Raw genomic sequence first — 22,450 nt, 5'->3', positions numbered from 1 at the left:
CAATCTGGTTTCCGTGCTAGTTATGGATGCACCTCAGCCATGCTCAAGGTCCTAAACGATATCATAACCACCATCGATAAAATACAGTACTGTGCAGGTGTCTTCATCGACCTGGCCAAGACTTTCGACTCTGTCAATCACCGTATTCTTATTGGCAGACTCAATAGCCTTGGCTTCTCAAATGACTGCCTCGCCTGATTCACCAACTACTTCTCAGACTGAGTTCAGTATGTCAAATCTGAGGGCCTGTTGTCCGGACCTCTGGCAGTCTCTATGGTGGTGCCACAGGGTTCAATTCTCGGGCAGACTATTTTCTCTGTATATATCAATGATGTCGCTCTTGCTGTTGGTTATTCTCTGATCCACCTCTACGCAGACGACACCATTCTGTATACATCTGGCCCTTCTTTGGACACTGTGCTAACAAACCTCCAAACGAGCTTCGCCATAAGACACTCCTTCCGTGGCCTCCAAATGCTTTTAAATGCTAGTAAAACTAAGTGCATGCTCTTCAACCGATTGCTGCCCTCATCCTCCCACCCGACTAGCATCATTACTCTGGACTGTTCTGACTTAGAATATGCGGATAACTACAAATACCTAGGTGTCTGGTTAGACTGTAAATTCTCCTTCCAGACTCACATTAAGCATCTCCAATCGAAAATTAAATCTAGACTCGGCTTTCCAATTCGCAACAAAACCTCCTTCAGTCATGCCGCCAAACTTAACCTCGTAAAACTGACTATCCTACCGAACCTTGACATTGGCGATGTCATTTACAAAATTGCCCCAACACTCTACTCAGCACCATCCGTTTTGTCACCAAAGCCCCATATACTACCTACCACTGCGACCTGTATGCTCTCATTGGCTGGCCCTCACTACATATTCGTCGCCAACCCCACTAGCTCCAGGTCATCTATAAGTCTTTGCTAGGTAAAGCCCCGTATTATCTCAGTTCACTGCTCACTATAGCAACACCCACCTGTAGCATGCGCTCCTCCAGGTATATTGCACTGGTCATCACCAAAGCCAACACTTCCTTTGGCTGCTTTCCCTTCCAGTTCTCTGCTGCCAATGACTGGAACAAACTGCAAAATCTCTGAAGCTTGAGTCTTATATCTCCCTCTTTAACTTTAAGCATCAGCTATCTGAGCAGCTTCCCGATCACTGTACCTGTACACAGCCAATCTGTAAATAACACACCCAACTACCTCATACCCATATTATTACTTACCCTCTTGCTCTTTTGCACCCAAGTATCTCTACTTGCGCATCATCATCTGCACATCTATCACTCCAGTATTAATGCTAAATTGTAATTATTTTTATCCTCTAGGGCCTATTTATTGCCTACATCCCTACTCTTCTACATTTGCACACACTGTACATAGATTTTTCTATTTTTATTTTGTTTTGTATTATTGACTGTATGTTTGTGTATTTGTAACTCTTTGTTGTTGTTTTTGTCACACTGCTTTGCTTTATCTTGGCCAGGTCGCAGTTGTAAATGAAAACTTGTTCTCAACTGGCCTACCTGGTTAAATAAAGGTGAAAAAAAAAAACTGTAGTCTAGACAGCGTGTAGATTCATCCATATTCAAATGTCACTGCAATGTTTATACAACACACAATACAAATCTGGGGTGTTACTGAACAGATGAGGCAGGTTATGAATGCTTCCATTTGATGAGATTATGTTTGAGAATACTGTGTATAATTTTAATTTGTCAGGAGATGTGATCATTATTTAATTCTCCCAAACAAATATTCCACTGACTGACAGTCACCCAAATAATAATCTCATTCTGTCATTTCTGTCAATGCGCAATATTAGGTCGTGTCTATGCAGTCAACGAAATGTCAGAGAGACACTGGGCGTGAGGATGACACTTTAAATAATACAAATATGTAGTGCGCAATGCCTACACAAGCCCATTAACCACTTATCTCAAACTCTATCCAATTGAATTTAAAAAAACAAAGCAAGCAATTAAGTGTATCATAAGAGGAACTTGTTGTAATAGGTTAATATATCCCTAAAAACAAATATACATATTCCATCGCATTATTTCTGCGCAGTTCAACGTGGATTTATGTTTGATGGATGGGTATGGCACGCCAAAGCTTTGTGCATTTGAAATATCTGTCCATTATTCACGGTTTTGCAGGCGAGATCCCTTTAACTGTTTAAATGCCTGGTGTTTGAATTCATCCCTTCCCTTGTATTCTCTTTTTATTTTATGCGGACGACCAATGTTTAATTATTTATCTATTCTCTCTCCCTATTCTCTGTTGTCGTTTCTCGCTAGAATTTACCGCATATGTCTATTTTCCATCCCGAGGCCATCCTCACTTATCCCGACGGATCCTCGTCGTCGTTTCATCATTGTAGGATGGGCTATGTTTACATGTTCTCACCTTACTTTCATGGCTTATTATAGATCCGCATATGCAGCAATAAAAACTACTGTTATGTGGAATACAATTCGTATTTGTGTATTCAACTCGTGACATTCACCATCCTCTTTCCAAGGACATATCATGGACTCATGTATTTCTGTCTTCCATATTAGAATAATGATAATTGCCGCAATGGAAAATATGAATACAATCACAATTTGATAGGTAAAACAATCTATAATTGACTCAAGAACGAAGCAAGATTAGACAACACATTTGACGAGGCGTAACCTACGCGCACTGATGAGGTGCGGTGTCTCATGTGGTGTCTTGTGGACCCGGCTGTGTGGATGAATGGTAATAAAAAAAAGATCAGAAGGTGACTTTCCACTCCTTACCTAAAATCGCTATAGGGGTGAATGATCCAGTATCCCGCAGTTTTGACCCTTTCTTGCTCTTTCTCAACGGCTTTCTGACTGCCGAACATTCGCAGGGAGAACTTATTGACGCCAGGCTGCATCATCGCTCCAAATTGCCTCTGCATAAAGCCGTGTCGGTTCCCGGACCCGTCTAGATCGTCGAACCCGACCAAGGCTTCCTCCTGGTCACCCTTGAAGCCCACCGAGTTCGGGTGGTCCCCTGATTTCATGCTCTGGCTCCCCATATTCTTCTTCTGTATCGAGTCTTGACTCTGAAATATATTATTCCCATCTGCTTTTTCCACTTCTTTTTTGCTGGAAAACGAATTCGATTTTTCTTCCATGATTTTCAATAAAACGTACTGTCTCCTGGCTGGGAAGACAAGCTACGCGCAAAACTCAAAAGGACTCGCTGTAAACTCCCGTGTTTCATTTGATGTCATTCAACTGCTCGGCTCCACTGCCTCCTTTGGGAATGATGCAAACTGAGACAGACTTCTGTTGAACCTGACAGATCAGGTTTCCTGGATTACCGCCATCTACTGACTGAACCGATTTAGAGTTCAACTCTCTCTTGCTCGCGTAGCATTGCGGTTTAACGGGGACATTGTTGGCGCTTGACCACTTCATTTCCATAATGTGACTGATCATGGGCATTTCTAGGATTTGAAGACATTCAGGGCTTAACCCAAAGACAGTAGGGGGGTCCTGGGGGCATTTTCCTTCGGAAGGAATTTCAGCAGCTAAATGCATGAATTTGGTGCACTTTGATATAAACAGTGGGAGATTAGAATTTTTCAGTTAACTTGCACCTTCCCACCTGCCACAGCAGACACCACCAGTACTCAATTACAGTTGCTAGCATGGGTCTCTACTCTGGAACACATACAGTACCAGTCAAAAGTTTGGACACACCTTCTCATTCAAGGGGTTTTCTTTATTTTTACTAAGTTCTACAATGTAGAATAATAGAGAAGACATCAAATCTATGTAATAACACATATGGAATCATGTAGTAACCAAAAAAGTATTAAACAAAGACAAATATATTTTATATTTGAGATTCTTCAATGTAGCCACCGTTTGCATTTTCTTATCGGCAGACTCAATAGCCTTGGCTTCCTCACCTGATTCACCAACTACTTCTCAGAATGAGTTCAGTATGTCAAATCTGAGGGCCTGTTGTCCGGACCTCTGGCAGTCTCTATGGTGATGCCACAGGGTTCAATTCTCGGGCAGACTCTTTTCTCTGTATATATCAATGATTTCGATCTCTTGCTGTTGGTGATTCTCTGATCCACCTCTATGCAGACGACACCATTCGGTATACATCTGGCCCTTCTTTGGACACTGTGCTAACAAACCTCCAAACGAGCTTCGCCATACAACACTCCCTCAGTGGCCTCCAAATGCTTTTAAATGCTAATAAAACTAAGTGCATGCTCTTCAACCGATTGCTGCCCACATCCTCCCACCCGACTAGCATCATTACTCTGGACTGTTCTGACTTAGAATATGTGGACAACTACAAATACCTAGGTGTCTGGTTAGACTGTAAACTCTCCATCCAGACTCACATTAAGCATCTCCAATCCAAAATTAAATCTAGAATCGGCCTCCTTCAGTCATGCCGCCAAACTTAACCTCGTAAAATTGACTATCCTACCGATCCTTGACATCGGCGATGTCATTTACAAAATTGCCCCAACACTCTACTCAGCGCCATCCGTTTTGTCACCCCATATACTACCCACCACTGCGACCTGTAGGCTCTCATTGGCTGGCCCTCAATACATATTCATCGCCAAACCCACTGGCTCCAGGTGATCTATAAGTCTTTGCTAGGTAAAGCTCAGTTAAGTTGCACCTTCCCACCTGCCACAGCAGACACCGCCAGTACTCAATTACAGTTGCTAGCATGGGTCTCTACTCTGGAACACATACAGTACCAGTCAAAAGTTTGGACACACCTTCTCATTCAAGGGGTTTTCTTTATTTTTACTAGGTTCTACAATGTAGAATAATAGAGAAGACATCAAAGCTATGTAATAACACATATGGAATAACGTAGTAACCAAAAAAGTGTTAAACAAATACAAATATACTTTATATTTGAGATTCTTCAATGTAGCCACCGTTCGCATTTTCTCAACAAGCTTCATGAGGTGGTCAGCAGGAATGCTTTTCGAACCGTCATGAAGGAGTTCCCACATATGCTGAGCACTTGTTGGCTGCTTTTCCTTCACTCTTTGGTCCAACTCATTCCAAATCCTCTAAATTGGGTGGAGGTCGGGTGATTGTGGAGGTCAAGTCATCTGATGCAGCACTCCATCACTGTCCTTCTTGGTCAAATAGCCCTTATCCTGTTGCGACGAGCAATCCCGTATCCGGGAGCGTAATTATAGCCTCAAGCTCATTACAATAACGCAACGTTAAATATTCATGATAATCGCAAATGAAATGAAATAAATATATTGGCTCTCAAGCTTAGCCTTTTGTTAACAACACTGTCATCTCAGATTTTCAAAATATGCTTTTCAACCATATCAAAACAAGCATTTGTGTAAGAGTATTGATAGCTAGCATAGCATTAAGCCTAGCATTCAGCACGCAACATTTTCACAAAAACAAGAAAAGCATTCAAAGAAAATCATTTACCTTTGAAGAACTTCGGATGTTTTCAATGAGGAGACTCTCAGTTAGATAGCAAATGTTCAGTTTTTCCAAAAATATTATTTATCTAGGAGAAATCGCTCCGTTTTGTTCATCACGTTTGGCTAAGAAAAAAAAAAAAGAAAATTCAGTCATTATAACGCCAAACTTTTTTCCAAATTAACTCCATAATATCGACAGAAACATGGCAAACGTTGTTTAGAATCAATCCTCAAGGTGTTTTTCACATATCCATTCGATGATATATCATTCGTGGAAGTTTGGTTTCTCCTCTGAACGACATGGAAAAACGCATGCAGCTGGAGATTGCGCACCAATTTCGACGGAGGACACCAGGCGGACACCTGGTAAACGTAGTCTCTTATGGTCAATTTTCCAATGATATGCCTACAAATACGTCACAATGCTGCAAACACCTTGGGGAAACGACAGAAAGTGTAGGCTCATTCGTTGCGCATTCATAGCCATATAAGGAGACATTGGAACACAGCGCCTCCAAAATCTGGGGCATTTCCTGTTTGAAATTTCATCTTGGTTTTGCCTGTAGCATCAGTTCTGTGGCACTCACAGATAATATCTTTGCAGATTTGGAAACGTCAGAGTGTTTTCTTTCCAAAGCTGTCAATTATATGCATAGTCAAGCATCTTTTCGTGACAAAATATCTTGTTTAAAACGGGAATGTTTTTCATCCAAAAATGAAATACTGCCCCCAGAGTTTCAAGAGGTTACACAGCCTGGAGGTGTGTTTTAGGTCATTGTCCTGTTGACAAACAAATGGTAGTCCCACTAAGCGCAAACCAGATGGGATGGCGTATAGCTGTAGAATGCTGTGGTAGCCATGCTGGTTAAGTGTGCCTTGAATTCTAAATAAATCAATGACAGTGTGACCAGTAAAGAACCACCACACCATCACATCCCCTAATCCATACTTCATGTTTGGAAGCACACATTTTTTAACATTTTACCTTTATTTAACTAGGCAAGTCAGTTAAGAACAATTTCTTATTTTCAATGACGGCCTAGGAACAGTGGGTTAACTGCCTGTTCAGGGGCAGAACGACACCTTGTCCACTCGGGGATTTGAACTTGCAACCTTCCGGTTACTAGTCCAACGCTCTAACCGCTAGGCTACCCTGCAGAGATCATCCATTTACCTACTCTGCGTCTCTCAAAGACACAGCGGTTGGAACCGGCTGGTCTAATGTCCATTGCTCATGTTTCTTGGCCCAAGAAAGTTTCTCTTATTATTTGTGTCCTTTAGTAGAGGTTTCTTTGCGGCAATTTGACAATGAAGGCCTGGTTCACACAGTCTCTGAACAGTTGATGTTAAGATGTGTGTCACACCCTGACCATAGTTTGCTTTGTATGTTTCTATGTTTTGGTTGGTCAGGGTGTGATCTGAGTGGGCATTCTATGTTGGATGTCTTGTTTGTCTATTTCTATGTCTGGCCTGATATGGTTCTCAATCAGAGGCAGGTGTTAGTCATTGTCTCTGATTGGGAACCATATTTAGGTAGCCTGGGTTTCACTGTTTGTTTGTGGGTGATTGTTCCTGTCTCTGTGTTTTGCACCAGATAGGGCTGTTTTTGGTTTTCCACGTTTATTGTTTTGTAGTGTTCGTGTTTATCTTTTTTTATTAAACATCAATCAATATAACCACGCTGCGTTTTGGTCCGCCTCTACTTCACCTAAAGAAAACCGTTACAATGTGTTTGTTACTTGAACTTTGTGAGGTGCAATCTGAGGTGCAGTTAATTACCAATTTCTGAGCCTGGTAATGCAAATGATCTTATCCATATCCAAGATGGTGTAGCAGTCAGGCATATTTGTCTTGTCGTGTCCCGTATCTTTTTTCTTTGCATTTTCTTTGCATATATTTAGTGTGTGTGTGTGTGTGTGTGTGTATATATATATATATATACTTAAAATATTTTTTTATCCTCAACTCCAGCATTCTCTCCTGCAACCCGCCTCACCCAATGTGGTATGGATCAGCTATTTTCTTTCATTTAGAACCGGAACAAGATAGTAGTGAGCTAGTTACTGCAAGCGGTCATCAGCTAACCTTTAGCCCAGACAACTACTGCCAATCTGCACAGCAAGATTCAACCTAGCACATACTGAACTCTTTTCCCCACCGTAAACTCTGCACCTTTTCACCTGGATTATCGCAGCTAGCTCGCTGCTATCCGAGTGGCTACTCCTGGCTAACATCTCTGTACCAAAGCAAGCACCATTTAGCCTGAAGCTAGCCTATGCAAGGCCCATCTCCCAGCTAGCTGAAGAGGGCCATCAGCCACTCCTTGGGCTACAATACCTATTTTGCCAATTGGCCTGGACCCCTTTTACTGCCAATACGGAGCCCCACCGATCCTTCATGACTGGTCTGCCGACGTAACCGCCCGAGGGGGCTACGACGGACTCTTCCGTCATGACGTCCCATCTGCTAGTCTGCTATTCCCGGCCTGCTAGCTGTCTGAATCGCTGTGTCTCCAGTCGGCCTAGCTTCTCACTAGACCCCATGATGACTCAGCTATGCATGCCTCTCCCTAATGTCAATATGCCTTTTCCATTGCTGTTTTGGTTAGTGATTATTGTCTTATTTCACTGTAGAGCCTCCAGCCCTGCTCAATATGCCTTAGCTATCCCTTTTGTTCCACCTCCCACATATGCGGTGACCTCACTTGGTTTAAATGGTGTCTCTAGAGACAATACCTCTCTCATCGTCACTCAATGCCTAGATTTACTTCCACTGTAATCACATCCTACCATACCCTTGTCTGTACATTAAGCCTTGAATCCATTCTTCCGTGCCCAGAAACCTTCTCCTTTTACACTCTGTTCCGAACGTACTAGAAAACCAGTTCTTATAGCCTTTAGCCATACCCTTATCCTACTTCTCCTCTGTTCCTCTGGTGATGTAGAGGTTAATCCAGGCCCTGCAGTGCCTAGCTCCACTCCCATTCCCCAGACGCTCTCATTCGTTGACTTCTGTAACCGTAAAGCCTTGGTTTCATGCATGTTAACATTAGAAGCCTCCTCCCTAAGTTTGTTTTATTCACTGTTTTAGCACACTCTGCAATCCTGGATCTCCTAGCCGTGTCTGAATCCTGGCTAAGGAAGGCCACCAAAACCCCTGAAATTTCCATTCCTAACTATAAACAATTTCCGACAAGATAGATCTGCCAAAGGGGGTGGAGTTGTTCTGTCATACTATCCAGGTCTGTACCCCCAAAATTTGAGCTTCTACTTTTAAAAATCCACCTTTCCAGAAACAAGTCTCTCACCATTGCTGCATGCTATAGACCACCTTCTGGCTTCCTATATCGCACAATGCATCCTTCACTCATGCTGCCAAACATACCCTCGTAAAACCGACTATCCTACCGATCCTTGACTTTGCCGATGTCATTTACAAAATAGCCTCTAACACTCGACTCAGCAAATTGGATGCAGTCTATCACAGTGTCATCCGTTTTGTCACCAAAGCCCCATATACTACCCACCACTGCGACCTGTATGCTCTTGTTGGTTGGCCCTCCCTTCAAATTCATCACCAAACCCGCGGGGTCCAGGTCATCTTTAAGTCTTTGCTAGGTAAAACCCTGCCTTATCTCAGCTCACTGGTCACCATAGCAGCACCCACCCATAGCACGTGCTCCAGCAGGTATATTTCACTGGTCACCCCCAAAGTCAATTCCTCCTTTGGCCTCCTTTCCTTATAGTTCTCTGCTGCCAATGACTGGAACGAATTGCAAGAATGACTGCAGCTGGAGACTCATATCTCCCTCTATAACTTTATACACCAGCTGTCAGAGCAGGTCTCAGATCACTGCACCTGTACATAGCCCATCCGTAAATAGCCCATCCAATCTACCTCATCTCCATACTGTTATTTATTTATTTGCTCCTTTGCACCCCAGTATCTCTACTTGCACATTCATCTTCTGCACATCTATCACTGCAGTGTATAATTGCTAAATTGTAACTAATTTGCCGCTATGGCCTATTTATTGCCTTTACCTCCCTTATCTTACCTCATTTGCACATACTGTAGAGCATATATACTTTTCTATTTTGTTATTGACTGTATGTTTGTTTATTCCATGTGTAACTCTGTGTTGTTGTTTGTGTCGCACTGCTTTGCTTTATCTTGGCCAGGTCGCAGTTGTAAATGAAAACTTGTTCTCAACTGGCCAACCTGGTTATATAAAGGTGAAATGAAAACATTTAAAAAAAAGACTCTGCAGCAGAGGTAACTCTGGGTCTTCTTTTCCTATGGCGGTCCTCATGAGAGCCAGTTTCATCATAACGCTGGATGGTTTTCGCGACTGCACTTGAAGAAACTTTTAAAGTTCTTGAAATGTTCCAGTTTGACTGATCTTAATGTCTTAAAGTAATGATGGACTGTCATTTCTCCGTGCTTTTTTTAGCTGTTCTTCTAAAAATATGGTATTGGTCTTTTACCAAATAGGGCTGGCTATCTTCTCTATACTACCTCTACCTTGCCACAACACAACTGATTGGCTCAAACACATTAAGATGAAAGAAATTCAACAAATTAACAAGATTTAACAAGGCACACTTGTTAATTGAAAAGCATTCCAGGTGACTACATCATGAAGCTGGTTGAGAGAATGCCAAGAGTCTGCAAAGCTGCCAACAAGGCAACGGGTGGCTACTTTGAAGAATCGAAAATCTAAAATATATTTTGATTTGTTCAACCCCTTTTTGGTTACTACATGATTCCATGTATGTATTTTCCTTAGTTTTGATGTCTTCACTATTATTCTACAATGTAGACAATGGTTAATATAAAGAAAAACCCCTGAATGAGTAGGTCTGTCCAAACTCTTTGTACTGTACACCAGGCCTAACTGTCTCCTTCTCATATAATGATCACAAGGGCTATGCTCATATTTAGATCAAAACAGAATGGTCCATAATGGTTGGTTGCTGTTGTTTACCCTGATGAAGACAACTTGTCTGTCGAAATGTTGGACATAAACATTTTTGCATCTGTGCTCCTAAAGTGTTCGGCTCTCCTTTATTTTTTTTAAGTGTTCCACTCCGCTGGCCAGCACCTCGCCTAAATAGGAATGCGTTTCTTTCGCCTCTAGATGGTTGTTGTTGTTTATCATGTAGACATATTTATAATTTCCACAACTCATCAATACCAACAGTGTGTGTCAGGGATGCATTGATAATAATAAAGTGTTAATAATAGGATAACATCTCTGTCATTAGTGTACACTGCTTCACGTGCAGGGAGTCAGAGTTGGCATCCCGAATGGTGCCCTATTTCCTACAGTGCACTACTTTTGTCCTGAGGCCCCTTGTCAAAAGTAGTGCAGTATATAGAGAATAGATTGCCAATTGGGACACAGAGAGTTCACCTTGTCAGTGACAGTGGTACCCCCCCACTCTCTGATTTGCGGCCCAAAATTGGCACCCTAGTCCCTATATAGTGTACTACTTTTGACCAGAACCCATATGGGCCCCGCAATTTAGGATGCACTCAGCTACACCCTTCACCCCCTCCGACTCTCCCATCCGAGTGGTGTTTGGGATGACACCTGCCTTCTCCTCTGCTGTCCCCAGCAGAACATGCACAGAGGTTAAGGCATAGATTCAATCAGATCAAGCATTAGCTATGCCGACACCCGCTTAGCTGATGCTATGCCAATGTTGGAGGTGTAACTACATTGTTTCAGAACGAGAAAGTGTAGTCTATATAGAAATAATGAAGCTGTCACGCCTGCTACCGCTCCCGCTCTCTGGCGCTCGAGGGTGCCAGGCTGCCCTTCATTACGCACACCTATCACCATCTTTATGCGCATCAGCGCTCAGTGGACTCACCTGGACTCCTTCACCTTGTTGATTGCCCCATCTATATCTGTCTGTTCCTCCGTGTGTTACCCATGTCAGCATTATTGTCGTTTACGTTTCCCCTTGTCCAGGTGCTGTCCGTGTTCTGTTTCATGTCCGTGTTTCATTAAATGTTCACTCCATGTACTTGCTTCTCGTCTCCAGCATCTGTCCTCACAGAACACCAATATGTGAAGCATCAGGGAGGTTTTGTTTTTTGTTTTTGTTGGTGAAGTCAGGTCCGGGTGCCATCGGCGATGGAACCGGGGATTGCCTCAGCTGGCTCGTTGGGCTTCCACGCCTTAGCTGGCTCGAGAGGTTTTCTTGCCTCGGTTGGCTCCTCAGGCACCCATCCAACGTCATGCCTCAGCCGACTGATCAGGCTCCCACGCCTCAGCCGGCTCATCAAGCTCCCACGCCTAAGCGGAATCGTCAGGCTTTCACACCTCTGCCGGCCTATTCAGCGTCCATGCCTCGGCTGGTCCGTCAGTTACGCCCAGGTGGGACGCCGGGTGGCGCCCCTAGAGGAGGGTTACTGTCACACCTGCTCTCCCTCTCTGGCGCTCGAGGGTGCCAGGCTGCCCTTCATTACGCACAACTGTCACCATCATTATGCCCTTCAGCACTCATTGAACTCACCTGGACTCCTTCACCTTGTTGATTGCCCCATCTATATCTGTCTGTTCCCCCGTTGGTTCCCCATGTCAGCATTATTGTCGTTTACGTTTCCCCTTTTCAGACGCTGACTGTATTCTGTTTCATGTCCATGTTTCATTAAATGTTCACTCCCTGTACTTGCTTCTCCTCTCCAGCGTCTGTCCCCACAGAAGCTCAAATTGAAAATCATTGAACAAAATAATGAGGATTTCTATCAGCCTAATCGAGGTGTAGATTACATCTCACATTCCAGTGTTCAAACTTGTAAACATGGTTGGATGGGATTTCTATTAAAGCTGGATTCCGCATGGAGTTGGCGACCATATGCCTCCCCATTTCTTGTGTAGTGTTTTCACTTTGAACAAAAACAAAGGGGTTTAGCCCTGAGACTCCTTGGGCTGGCCTTCTGTGTGTCTTTGCAAGAATCCCGCCTACTCAAATGACCCTGCTGCCCTGGAGCTGGAGAGAAAGTGAAAGTCACTTGCAACCTAGTATTACAGACACAAGAAAAACTAAAAGAGCATACAGATGAAGCCAACAAGCATAATTTTCTGTTGTTGGATCTGAATCAACTCGACCCCAAAAGAGAAGACTGCTCATGACCAATCCATAAACTGGATAAACATTGGAATTACACTGAACTAAAAATAAATGCAACATGCTACAATTTCAAATATTTTACTGAGTTACAGTTCATATAAGGAAATCTGTCAATTTAAATAAATTAATTTAGGTCCCAATCTATGAATTTCACGACTTGGAATACAGATCTGTTGGTCACAGTACCTTAAAAAATGGTAGGGTCATAGATCAGAAAACCAGGCAGTATCTGGTGTGATCACCATTTGCCTCCTGCAGCGCAACACATCTCCTTCGCATAGAGTTGATCAGGCTGTTGATTGTGGCCTGTGGAATGTTGTCACACTCCTCTTCAATGGCTGTGTGATTTTGCTGGATATTGGCTGGAACTGGAACAAGCTGTCGTTCATGTCGATCCAGAGCATCTCAAACATTCCTCAATGGGTGACATGTCTGTTGAGTATGCAGGCCATAGAATAACATACATTTTCAGCTTCCAGGAATTGTGTACAGATCCTTTTATCATGCTGAAACATGAGGTGATGGCGGTGGAAGAATGACATGACAATGCGCCTCAGTATCTCATCACGCTAACGCTCATTCCCAATGTAGATTTTAAAACAGTTACAGTTTAGTGGCTGTGATAGGCGATAACTGACGATGGATCAACAATATTGTAGTTACTCCACATTACTAACAAATGACAGAGGGAAAAGAAGAACAAATATTGCAAAACATGCATTCTGTTTGCAATAAGGCAGTAAAGTAACACTGCAAAAAAATAGCAAAGAAATACAATTTTTGTACTGAATACAAAGCGTTACGTTTGGGGTAAATCCAAAACAAGTCACCACTGAGTACTACTCCTCATATTTTCAAGCATGGGGGTGGCTGCATCTTGTTATGGGTAAGCTTGTCATCGCCAAGGACTAGGAAGTTTTTGGGGATAAAAATAAACAGAATAGTGCTAAGCACAGTCAAACTCCTAGAGGAAAACTTGGTTTCAATCTGCTTACCAACAGACAGTGGAAGACAAATTCTCCTTTCAACAGGATGATTACCCAAAACACAAGACCAAATATCCACTGAAGTTGCTTACCAATATGACATTGAATGTTCTTGAGTGGCCTAGTTCCAGTTTTGACTTAAATTGACTTGAAAATATTTGGCAAGACATGAAAATGGCTGACTAGCAATGATTAACAGCCAATTTATTGTATAATCCAGGTCTGCAAAGTTTGTATAGACTTACCCAGACAGACTCACAGCTGTAATTGCTGCCAAAGGGGATTCTAACATGTATTGACTCAGAGGGTTGATTACTTATCTAATCAAGACATAGTGATTTATTTTCCATTAATTTTTTAATATTTTTTTCCACTTTGGTATTACAGAGTATTTCGTTGACAAAAAAATGATAATTACATTCATTTTAATTTTAAACAAAATGTGGAAAAAGTCAAGGGGAGTGAATACTTTCTGAATACATTATTTATTTAACCAGGTAAATTGACTGAGAACACATCATTTACTGCACCGACCTGGGGAATAGTTACAGGGGAAAGAATGAACCAATTGGAAGTTGGATTAGGTGGCCATAATGGTATGGGAATTTATTTAGGACACCAGGGTTAACACCCCTACTCTTACAATAAGCACCTTGGGAGCTTTAATGACCAGAGAGAGTCAGGACACTCGTTTAACGTCCCTCCGGAAGACAACACCCTACATAGGGCAATGTCCTCAATCACTGTCCTGAGACATTGGGATATTTTGTTTAGATCAGAGGAAAGAATGCATCCTATTGGCCTTCCAACACCACCTCTAGTAGCTTCTGGTCTCCCATCCAGGGACCAATGAGGACCAACCCTGCTAAGCTTCAGAGGCAAGCGAGCAGTGGGATGCAGGGTGGTATGCAGAGTGGTATGCTGCTGGCCCAAAAGATAGTATGAATTTGAAACATGGAGTTCATAACATTCTTTGGCTAGAATATTTATATTTTTGGAGTCAGAGAGCATTTTTTCAAAGGGTAATGATTCCCCCATGTACCATATACCACCATATATACAGCAAAAATGTATTGTACACTGTACAGCAAAAATATACCATGTATAAACATATCCCAAACAACTGTCTGATGTGTCACCAGGAAGGGAATTAGCTCCGATAGTAGCTATCTGGGTGTGGTGGGGAATTCTTATGCAAGCTTCCCAGTGTTATCATAATTTAAACATCCCTTGATTTTCTCAGTTTTTATTTTCATTCCTGTCAGCTGGGGTTGTTTGATGTGCGCACGCATGCGCACAGAAACACACAGCAATTGTTTCCTCAATAGTGGATGCTTTTTAGCTAATGAGGAGAGAGAGAGAGGAGTGTTGCGTATAGCTGGGCAAACCCCAGTCTGGCCTTTTGTTTTAACACAAAGACCCCATTATTAGCCAAATAATGATCCTTTCGCACAGAAAAACTATCACATTTTAGATAGGCCCACTGGGCTAAAGATGGCCCAGCCCATCTGGTATTTGCCAGAATTACCCTATGACCAGTCCATCCCTGCTTTACCATTTAGATAGAACTGCAGCAAGCGGGTATCTGAAGCTTTGAAGTCAAATGTCATTTCAGGTTTTAAGAAGGCACATTCGTGCCAAGCTATGTAAATTGTCTGCTGCTGCCTTCCAGTGTCTGGCTGCTTGCAAGTGATTGTGGGCTAATTAAATAATGAGGATATATAAAGGCAGTACAATCTTCAATGGAGACTGATCTGTTCTGTAACAAACAGTGAACAGCCCATTAGATGTTTTCAAATGTTTAAGCATAACCGAGAATTTTAACGATAACATTTTGGGGATAGTGCCCTGGCTTGGTTGTTTCTCAGTGAAAATAATTAAATAAAGAATTATGATAGGAATAGGTATTGATACAGTATAGAATATAGGCCGACAGAATGGTTCCCCAAATATTCAGCTTCCTGTGAGGTAAGAATGTCTTCCTTCTTCTCTCCCCTGTGCTTCTCACCAGTCCATAGGGATTACAGTATCTCTTCAGTTACATTCAGAGTGCTATGTTTTACAGTCAATACTTAATCTAGACCTGAAACATTACATTACTCACAATGCCAGCTATCGTCCATGCCACAAATAGACCTCAGCTACAAAATGGCCCCCGTTTTCTCATTCTGCAAGTCATTCAAAATACGGCTAGTTGCTTTAGCATCTATTCAGGTAGAGGAGCCAATCTGTTCCATATCCCACAACATAGGAGGTCTCAAGTATGGAGACCAGTGATTATGGCTGAGAATCCAGATTCCATAACGTTGCCTGGTTCCAGACCGATGATTGATGGCTGTGATTCTAGATTCTATGCAACATTCTAGGGCTATCCCTGGTTCCAGACCAGTGATTGAACAATCCCTGGTTGGTTCCATGCCTGCCATTGTCTAAGTTCCACGCTGGCCCTGGGATAGAAGGTATCTAGGCTAGCGACTAAAGTCACCAATCCAGTTACAATATTACCAACCTCCCTGCTTCCTTCATCCCCAATCTTGTTGTAATTAAGGTGTTTTGTCATCACAAGCCAAGCACAGGTGGTCTGGTCTGAAACGAAGGCACGGGATTTATTGTATGTTCATATTCCAGCAATTACTGTAGCTGGATTGTTTTTACATCTGTGGGAAGGAAAATAATAGTTTTTCAATTATATAAAAAAATGAAACACAAGCTCATCATGACTGGACACTTTAATAAATAAAATAACTCACTTAAATAACTAATAATGTTTACATATTTTGCATTACTCATCTCAATATGTATATAATGTATTCTATTCAATTCTAATGTATCTTAGTCTATGCCGCTCTGATATTACTCGTCCATATATTTATACATTCTTAATTCCATTCCTTTACTTAGATTTGTGTGTATTGGGTATATGTTGTGAAATTGTTAAATATTACTTGTTAGATATTACTGCACTGTCGGAGCGAGAAACACAAGCATTTTGCTACACCTGCAATAACATCTGATAATAACGTGTATGTGACCAATAACATTTTATTTTTGACAAGCTTAGGACCAGCTAGGCTTTGGGAAGATGGTGAGGATCATGATTGATTGGCAGGAGGTTTCAGGTCAGGTTGAGAACTCCAGTATCTAAGTGCCAGGTTGGCATTAACCCTGCAGGATCTAAGTGTGCCTCTGAAATGGCACCCTATTCCCTTTTGATCAGGGCCACTTGGCAGCCCTGCCAGACAGCTAGACCAGGGGCAGGGCCAGATGTGGGCTTGATACACCATTGACAGCCTTGCGCTGTCTAATTTGAGTTTTGGCTAGCATGCTAGGCGTAGTAATCTCTGCGGATCGGCAATTATTTTTAGTAATTGATTTCATGGCCTTGTCATTACAGGCAGGCATTGCTCCCTTGAAAGGTTGTGTACTTAAAGGAGGAGTATCCCAGACACTGCTGAACCAAGTGTTTGTCATTTTCCTCCTCCTCCTCCTCTTCTAGCCTCACTGCCAGTCTGTTTGTGATATCATGTCAACTCAATGTCACTCACATGCCAAACAAACTCCTCCACCTCTTCCTCCTCCTTCTCCTTCTCGTCCTCCTCCTCATTATCTTCTTTCTCCCCCACCTTTTCCTTTCCACCTTCTCCACCTCTTCCAACTACCTTCTTCTTCTTCTTCAATGACAGCTAGCCTAATCCATATCCATTGTTGTCACTTTTCCTAGTTATGGCACAATAGGGAATGGAGGAGCAGCAGCTTTCTGTCTTGGCCAAAGACTGATTGATAGCCTACAGAATATTTAAAAAACTGTTGGTACTGCTTTTGCAATGGTTTTCTCAGAGCAGTTGTCTCAGACCAGTTGTGAGTGATGCTTACAGTTTGACAATGTTTGAAATGAAAATCTAAATGTCCACCTTCACAGTAGATGGATCTCTTTAGAGTGAATGGCCAGTAGATTTTATGCTTAGAACATTTAAGCACTACTACTGTATGTACAGGACGAGAAGTTACAATCTTTTGTTCTATAGTTCCAATAAACTATAGGGGTAGAGGTATGTGTCTGTGTCACGTTCTGACCTTAGTTCCTTTGTGCTGTCTTTGTTTTAGTATGGTCAGGGCGTGAGTTGGGGTGGGAAGTCTATGTTCTTTTTTCTATGATTTGGGATTTCTGTGTTTGGCCTGGTATGGTTCTCAATCAGAGGCAGCTGTCAATCGTTGTCCCTGATTGAGAACCATACATAGGTAGCCTGTTTTCACCCTTGAGTTGTGGGTGATTATTTTCTGTTCTGTGTTTTGCTTCACTCGTCAGGACTGTTCGTTTTTGTTGTTTTTGTTCAAGTGTTCAGTATTCATATTAAATACAATATGGACACCTACCACGCTGCGCATTGGTTTGACATTTCTTACTCCCCATCAGAGGAGGACGAAGACAAGCGTTACAGTCTGTCTCGCTTGTGTGTGTTGTGTTCTTGCGTGCTTATTGTGTTGCAGACTGATCATCAGATATACAGTAAATAAATCCTGAACCTACACTCAGTGATGAGCTTTGTTCTGTCTGGTTAGAATGGACTTGAGCTCAAATCTGAGTAAATAGTCATTACTAATTCATATCCTCTTTTTTGTAGTTGTCTGAATCATTTTTAGCATGTGGGATGCTACATGCGATTTGAACATCTCTAACAAATGTTGTGACTTAACTTTCATTAATCTGATGACTGTTATTTATTTAATCCACTAACTATGTTTAATTGTTACCCAATTAAATTAATCATGTAACAATTGACTGAATAGGAATTTGGGGCACCACGTAAGACGTTGTTTAACCTCTTGAAACTAGAGGGCACTATTTTTATTTTTGGAAAAATAACGTTCCCAAAGTAAACCGCCTATTTCTCAGGACCAGATGCTAGAATATGCATATAATTGACAGCTTAGGATAGAAAAAACTCTAAACTTTCCAAAACTGTAAATATATTGTCTGTGAGTATAACATAACTGATATTGCATGCGAAAACCTGAGGAAAATCAAACCAGGAAGTGGCTTCTATTTTGAAAGCTCCATGTTCCATAGCCTGCCTTCACTCCATTTAAAGGGATATCAACCAGTTTTCTTTTCCTATGGCTTCCTCAAGGTGTCAACAGTCTTTAGACATAGTTTCAGGCTTTTATTTCTAAAAATGAGCGAGAAATATAACATCGCGTCAGTGGATAGCTGGGTGTTCGCAGAGTTTTGCTTGCGCAACAGAGTGGGCAGCCATTGTCTCTCCCTCTCCTATTGAAAAAGCGACGGTCCCGGTTGATATATTATCGATTATATATTTTAAAAACAACGTGAGGATTGATTATAGAAAACATTTGACATGTTTCTGTGGACATTACGGATACTATTTGGAATTTTTGTGACCGCTCGAGCCTGTGGATTTCTGAACATAATGCACCAAACAAATGGAGGTCTTTTGGATATAAAAATAATCTTTATGGAAGAAAAGGAACATCTATTGTGTAACTGGGAGTCTCGTGAGTGCAAACATCCGAAGATCATCAAAGGTAAGCGATTTAACCAGTTGCGATGAGCAAACCCGGATCCGGGATCCTATTTATAGCCTCAAGCTCATTACCATAACGCAACGTTAATTATTCATGAAAATCGCAAATGAAATAAAATAAATATACTAGCTCTCAAGCTTAGCCTTTTGTTAACAACACTGTCATCTCAGATTTTCAAAATATGCTTTTGAACCATAGCTAAATAAGCATTTGTGTAAGGGTATTGATAGCTAGCATAGCATTAAGCCTGTCATTCAGCATGCAACATTTTCACAAAAACAAGAAAAGCATTCAAATAAAATCATTTACCTTTGAAGAACTTCAGATGTTTTCAATGAGGAGACTCTCAGTTAGATAGCAAATTTTCAGTTTTTCCAAAAAGATGATTTGTGTAGGACAAATCGCTCTGTTTTGTTCGTCACGTTTGGCTACGAAAAAAACCTGTATCCAGGAGTGTAATTATCCCCGCAAGCTCATTAGCATAACGCAACGTTAGCTATTCATGAAAATCGCAAATGAAATGAAATAAATATATTAGCTCTCAAGCTTAGCCTTTTGTTAACAACACTGTCATCTCAGATTTTCAAAATATGCTTTTGAACCATAGCTAAACAATCATTTGTGTAAGGGTATTGATAGCTAGTATACCATTAAGCCTGTCATTCAGCATGCAACATTTTCACAAAAACAAGAAAAGCATTCAAATAAAATAATTTACCTTTGAAGAACTTTAGATGTTTCCAATGAGGAGACTCTCAGTTAGATAGCAAATGTTCAGTTTTTCCAAAAATATTATTTGTGTAGGAGAAATCGGTCCATTTTGTTCTTCACGTTTGGCTGAGAAAAAACCCTGAAAATTCAGTAATAACAACGCAAACTTTTTTCCAAATTAACTCCATAATATCGACAGAAACATGGCAAACGTTGTTTAGAATCAATCCTCAAGGTGTTTTTCAAATATCTATTCGATGATAAGTCACTCCTGGCAGTTTGGTTTCTCCTCTCTTCAAAATGGAAAAAATGTGCGCACCTGGAGATTGCGTAATAGTTTCGACGGAGGACACCCAGCGGACACCTGGTAAATGTAGTCTCTTATGGTCAATTTTCCAATGATATGCCTACAAATACGTCACAATGCTGCAAACACCTTGGGGAAACAACAGAAAGTGTAGGCTCTCTCCTTGAGCATTCACAGCCATATAGGAGACATTGGTACACAGCGCCTCAAAAATCTGGCTCAGTTCCTGTATGAAATTTCATCTTGGTTTCGCCTGTAGCATTAGTTCTGTGGCACTCACAGACAATATCTTTGCACTTTTGGAAACGTCAGGGTGTTTTCTTTCCAAAGCTGTCAATTATATGCATAGTCGAGCATCTTTTCGTGACAAAATATCTTGTTTAAAACGGGAACGTTTTTCATCCAAAAATGAAATACTACCCCCAGAGTTTCATGAGGTTAATCTATTGCTTTTCTGACTTTCGTGACCAATCTACTTGGCTGCTAGGTGTTTGTAATATTTTGTCTACGGAGAGAGATGGTCTTACATAAACGCTTGTTATGCTTTCACCGAAAAGCTGTATTGAAATCTGACACGCAAGGTGGATTAAAAACAAGCTAAACTGTGTTTTGCTATATTGCACTTGCGATTTCATGAAAATGTAATATTTTTAGTAATCTAATTTGACTTTGGCCAGCGGCCAAAAGCCAGGGAAAATGCAGAGCGCCAAATTCAAATAAATTACTATAAAATCAAATTTTCATTAAATCACACATGCAAGATAGCAAATTAAAGCTACAGTTGGTGTGATTCCAGACAACATGTCAGCTTTCAAAAAGGCTTTTCGTCGAAAGCAAACGATGCTATTATCTGAGGATAACACCTCCGTAAACAAAGACAGAAAGCATATTTCAACCCTGCAGGCGCGACACAAAACGCAGAAATAAAAATATAATTCATGCCTTTGACGAGCTTCTTTTTTTGACACTCCAATATGTCCCATAAACATCACAAATGGTCCTTTTTGTTCCATTATTTCCGTCGATATATATCCAAAGTGTCAATTTATTTGGCGCGTTTGATCCAGAAAAACCAAGAGTTTTTGAGTAACGTTACTTGAGTAACGTGACTACAAAAAATCTCAAAAGTTACCTGTAAACTTTGCCTAAACATTTCAAACTACTTTTGTAATACAACCTTAGGTATTTTTTAAATGTAAATAATCAATAACAATGAAGACGGGATGATCTGTGTTCAATACAGGAGTAAAACAAATGTAGCATGCTTTCTGGTCTCGCGCCTCTATCTAACAGTACACTTCAAGTGACCCTCTTTCAAGTTGGCCGTACTTCTTCATTACACAAAGGAAAAACCTCAACCAATTTCTAAAGACTGTTAACATCCAGTGGAAGCGACAGGAACTGCAAGAAGGTCTCTTAGAAATCTGGATTCCCAATGAAAACCCATTGAAAAGAGAGTGACCTCAAATAAAGAAAATCTGAATGGTTTGTTCTGTTATACTCACAGACATGATTCAAACAGTTTTATCATTATCATGGATTTATCGGTGGTGACAGTGTTTCTTAGCCTCAGTGCAGTGGTCAGTTGTGAAGAGGTGCTCTTCTTCACCATGGACTTTACAGTGTCCCAGAACTTTTTGGAGTTTGAGCTGAAGGATGCAAATTTATGTTTGAAAAAGGGGACTATTCAATGCTAGTGCAGTACACCACAGGATGTTTTTATGCTTGTTGAGGGCAGTCAGGTCGGGAGTGAACCAATCTGACTATATCTGTTCTTAGTTCCTCATTTTTGGAATGGGGCATGCTTATTTAAGATGGTGAGGAAATTACTTTTAACGAACAACCAGGCATCCTCTACTGACGGAATGAGGTCAATATCCTTCCAGGATACCCGGACCAGGTCGATTAGAAAGGCCTGTTTGCAGAAGTGATTTAGGGAGCGTTTGACAGTGATGAGGGGTGGTCATTTGACCGCGGACCCATTACGGATGCAGGCAATGAGCCAGTGATCGCTGAGATCCTTATTGAAAACAGCAGAGGTGTATTTGGAGGGTAAGTTGGTCAAGATAATATCTATGAAGGTGCCCATGTTTACGTTAGAGAGAGAGAAACAGAGATAGATCAGAGATAGATCATGAACAATGGCATTCAAACACGTAAATACATACATTTCTTACTCCCAATGGGCGGTGGTTAGTGTGCAAAGTAAATGGTTACTGTGAGCGTAGTTTCTAAATGTACGATAAGTGTTTCTTTCCCTTTGTCTCTCTCTCTTTCAGGTT

At 41.4% G+C, this 22,450-nt stretch overlaps 1 protein-coding gene across 1 annotated transcript in view; it reads right to left on the bottom strand.

The window, feature by feature from the left end:
- LOC110523996 (potassium/sodium hyperpolarization-activated cyclic nucleotide-gated channel 1-like) overlaps positions 1–3,371 on the bottom strand; it is a 210,439-nt gene extending 207,068 nt beyond the window's left edge. Inside the window, exon 1 of the mRNA XM_021603242.3 lies at positions 2,801–3,371. Within this exon, the coding sequence (XP_021458917.2) occupies positions 2,801–3,165 (365 nt within the window). The 5' untranslated portion in view covers positions 3,166–3,371. The remainder of the gene's footprint in view (positions 1–2,800) is intronic.
- Between the last annotated feature and the right edge of the window lie 19,079 nt (positions 3,372–22,450).

The sequence above is a fragment of the Oncorhynchus mykiss genome, chromosome 5 (genome assembly GCF_057628025.1).
Source record: "Oncorhynchus mykiss isolate SJ-2025 chromosome 5, ASM5762802v1, whole genome shotgun sequence".
Classification (NCBI taxonomy): domain Eukaryota; kingdom Metazoa; phylum Chordata; class Actinopteri; order Salmoniformes; family Salmonidae; genus Oncorhynchus; species Oncorhynchus mykiss.
Note: the sequence above shows the minus strand (reverse complement) of the source record. Positions and strands in the feature narration are given on the sequence as shown.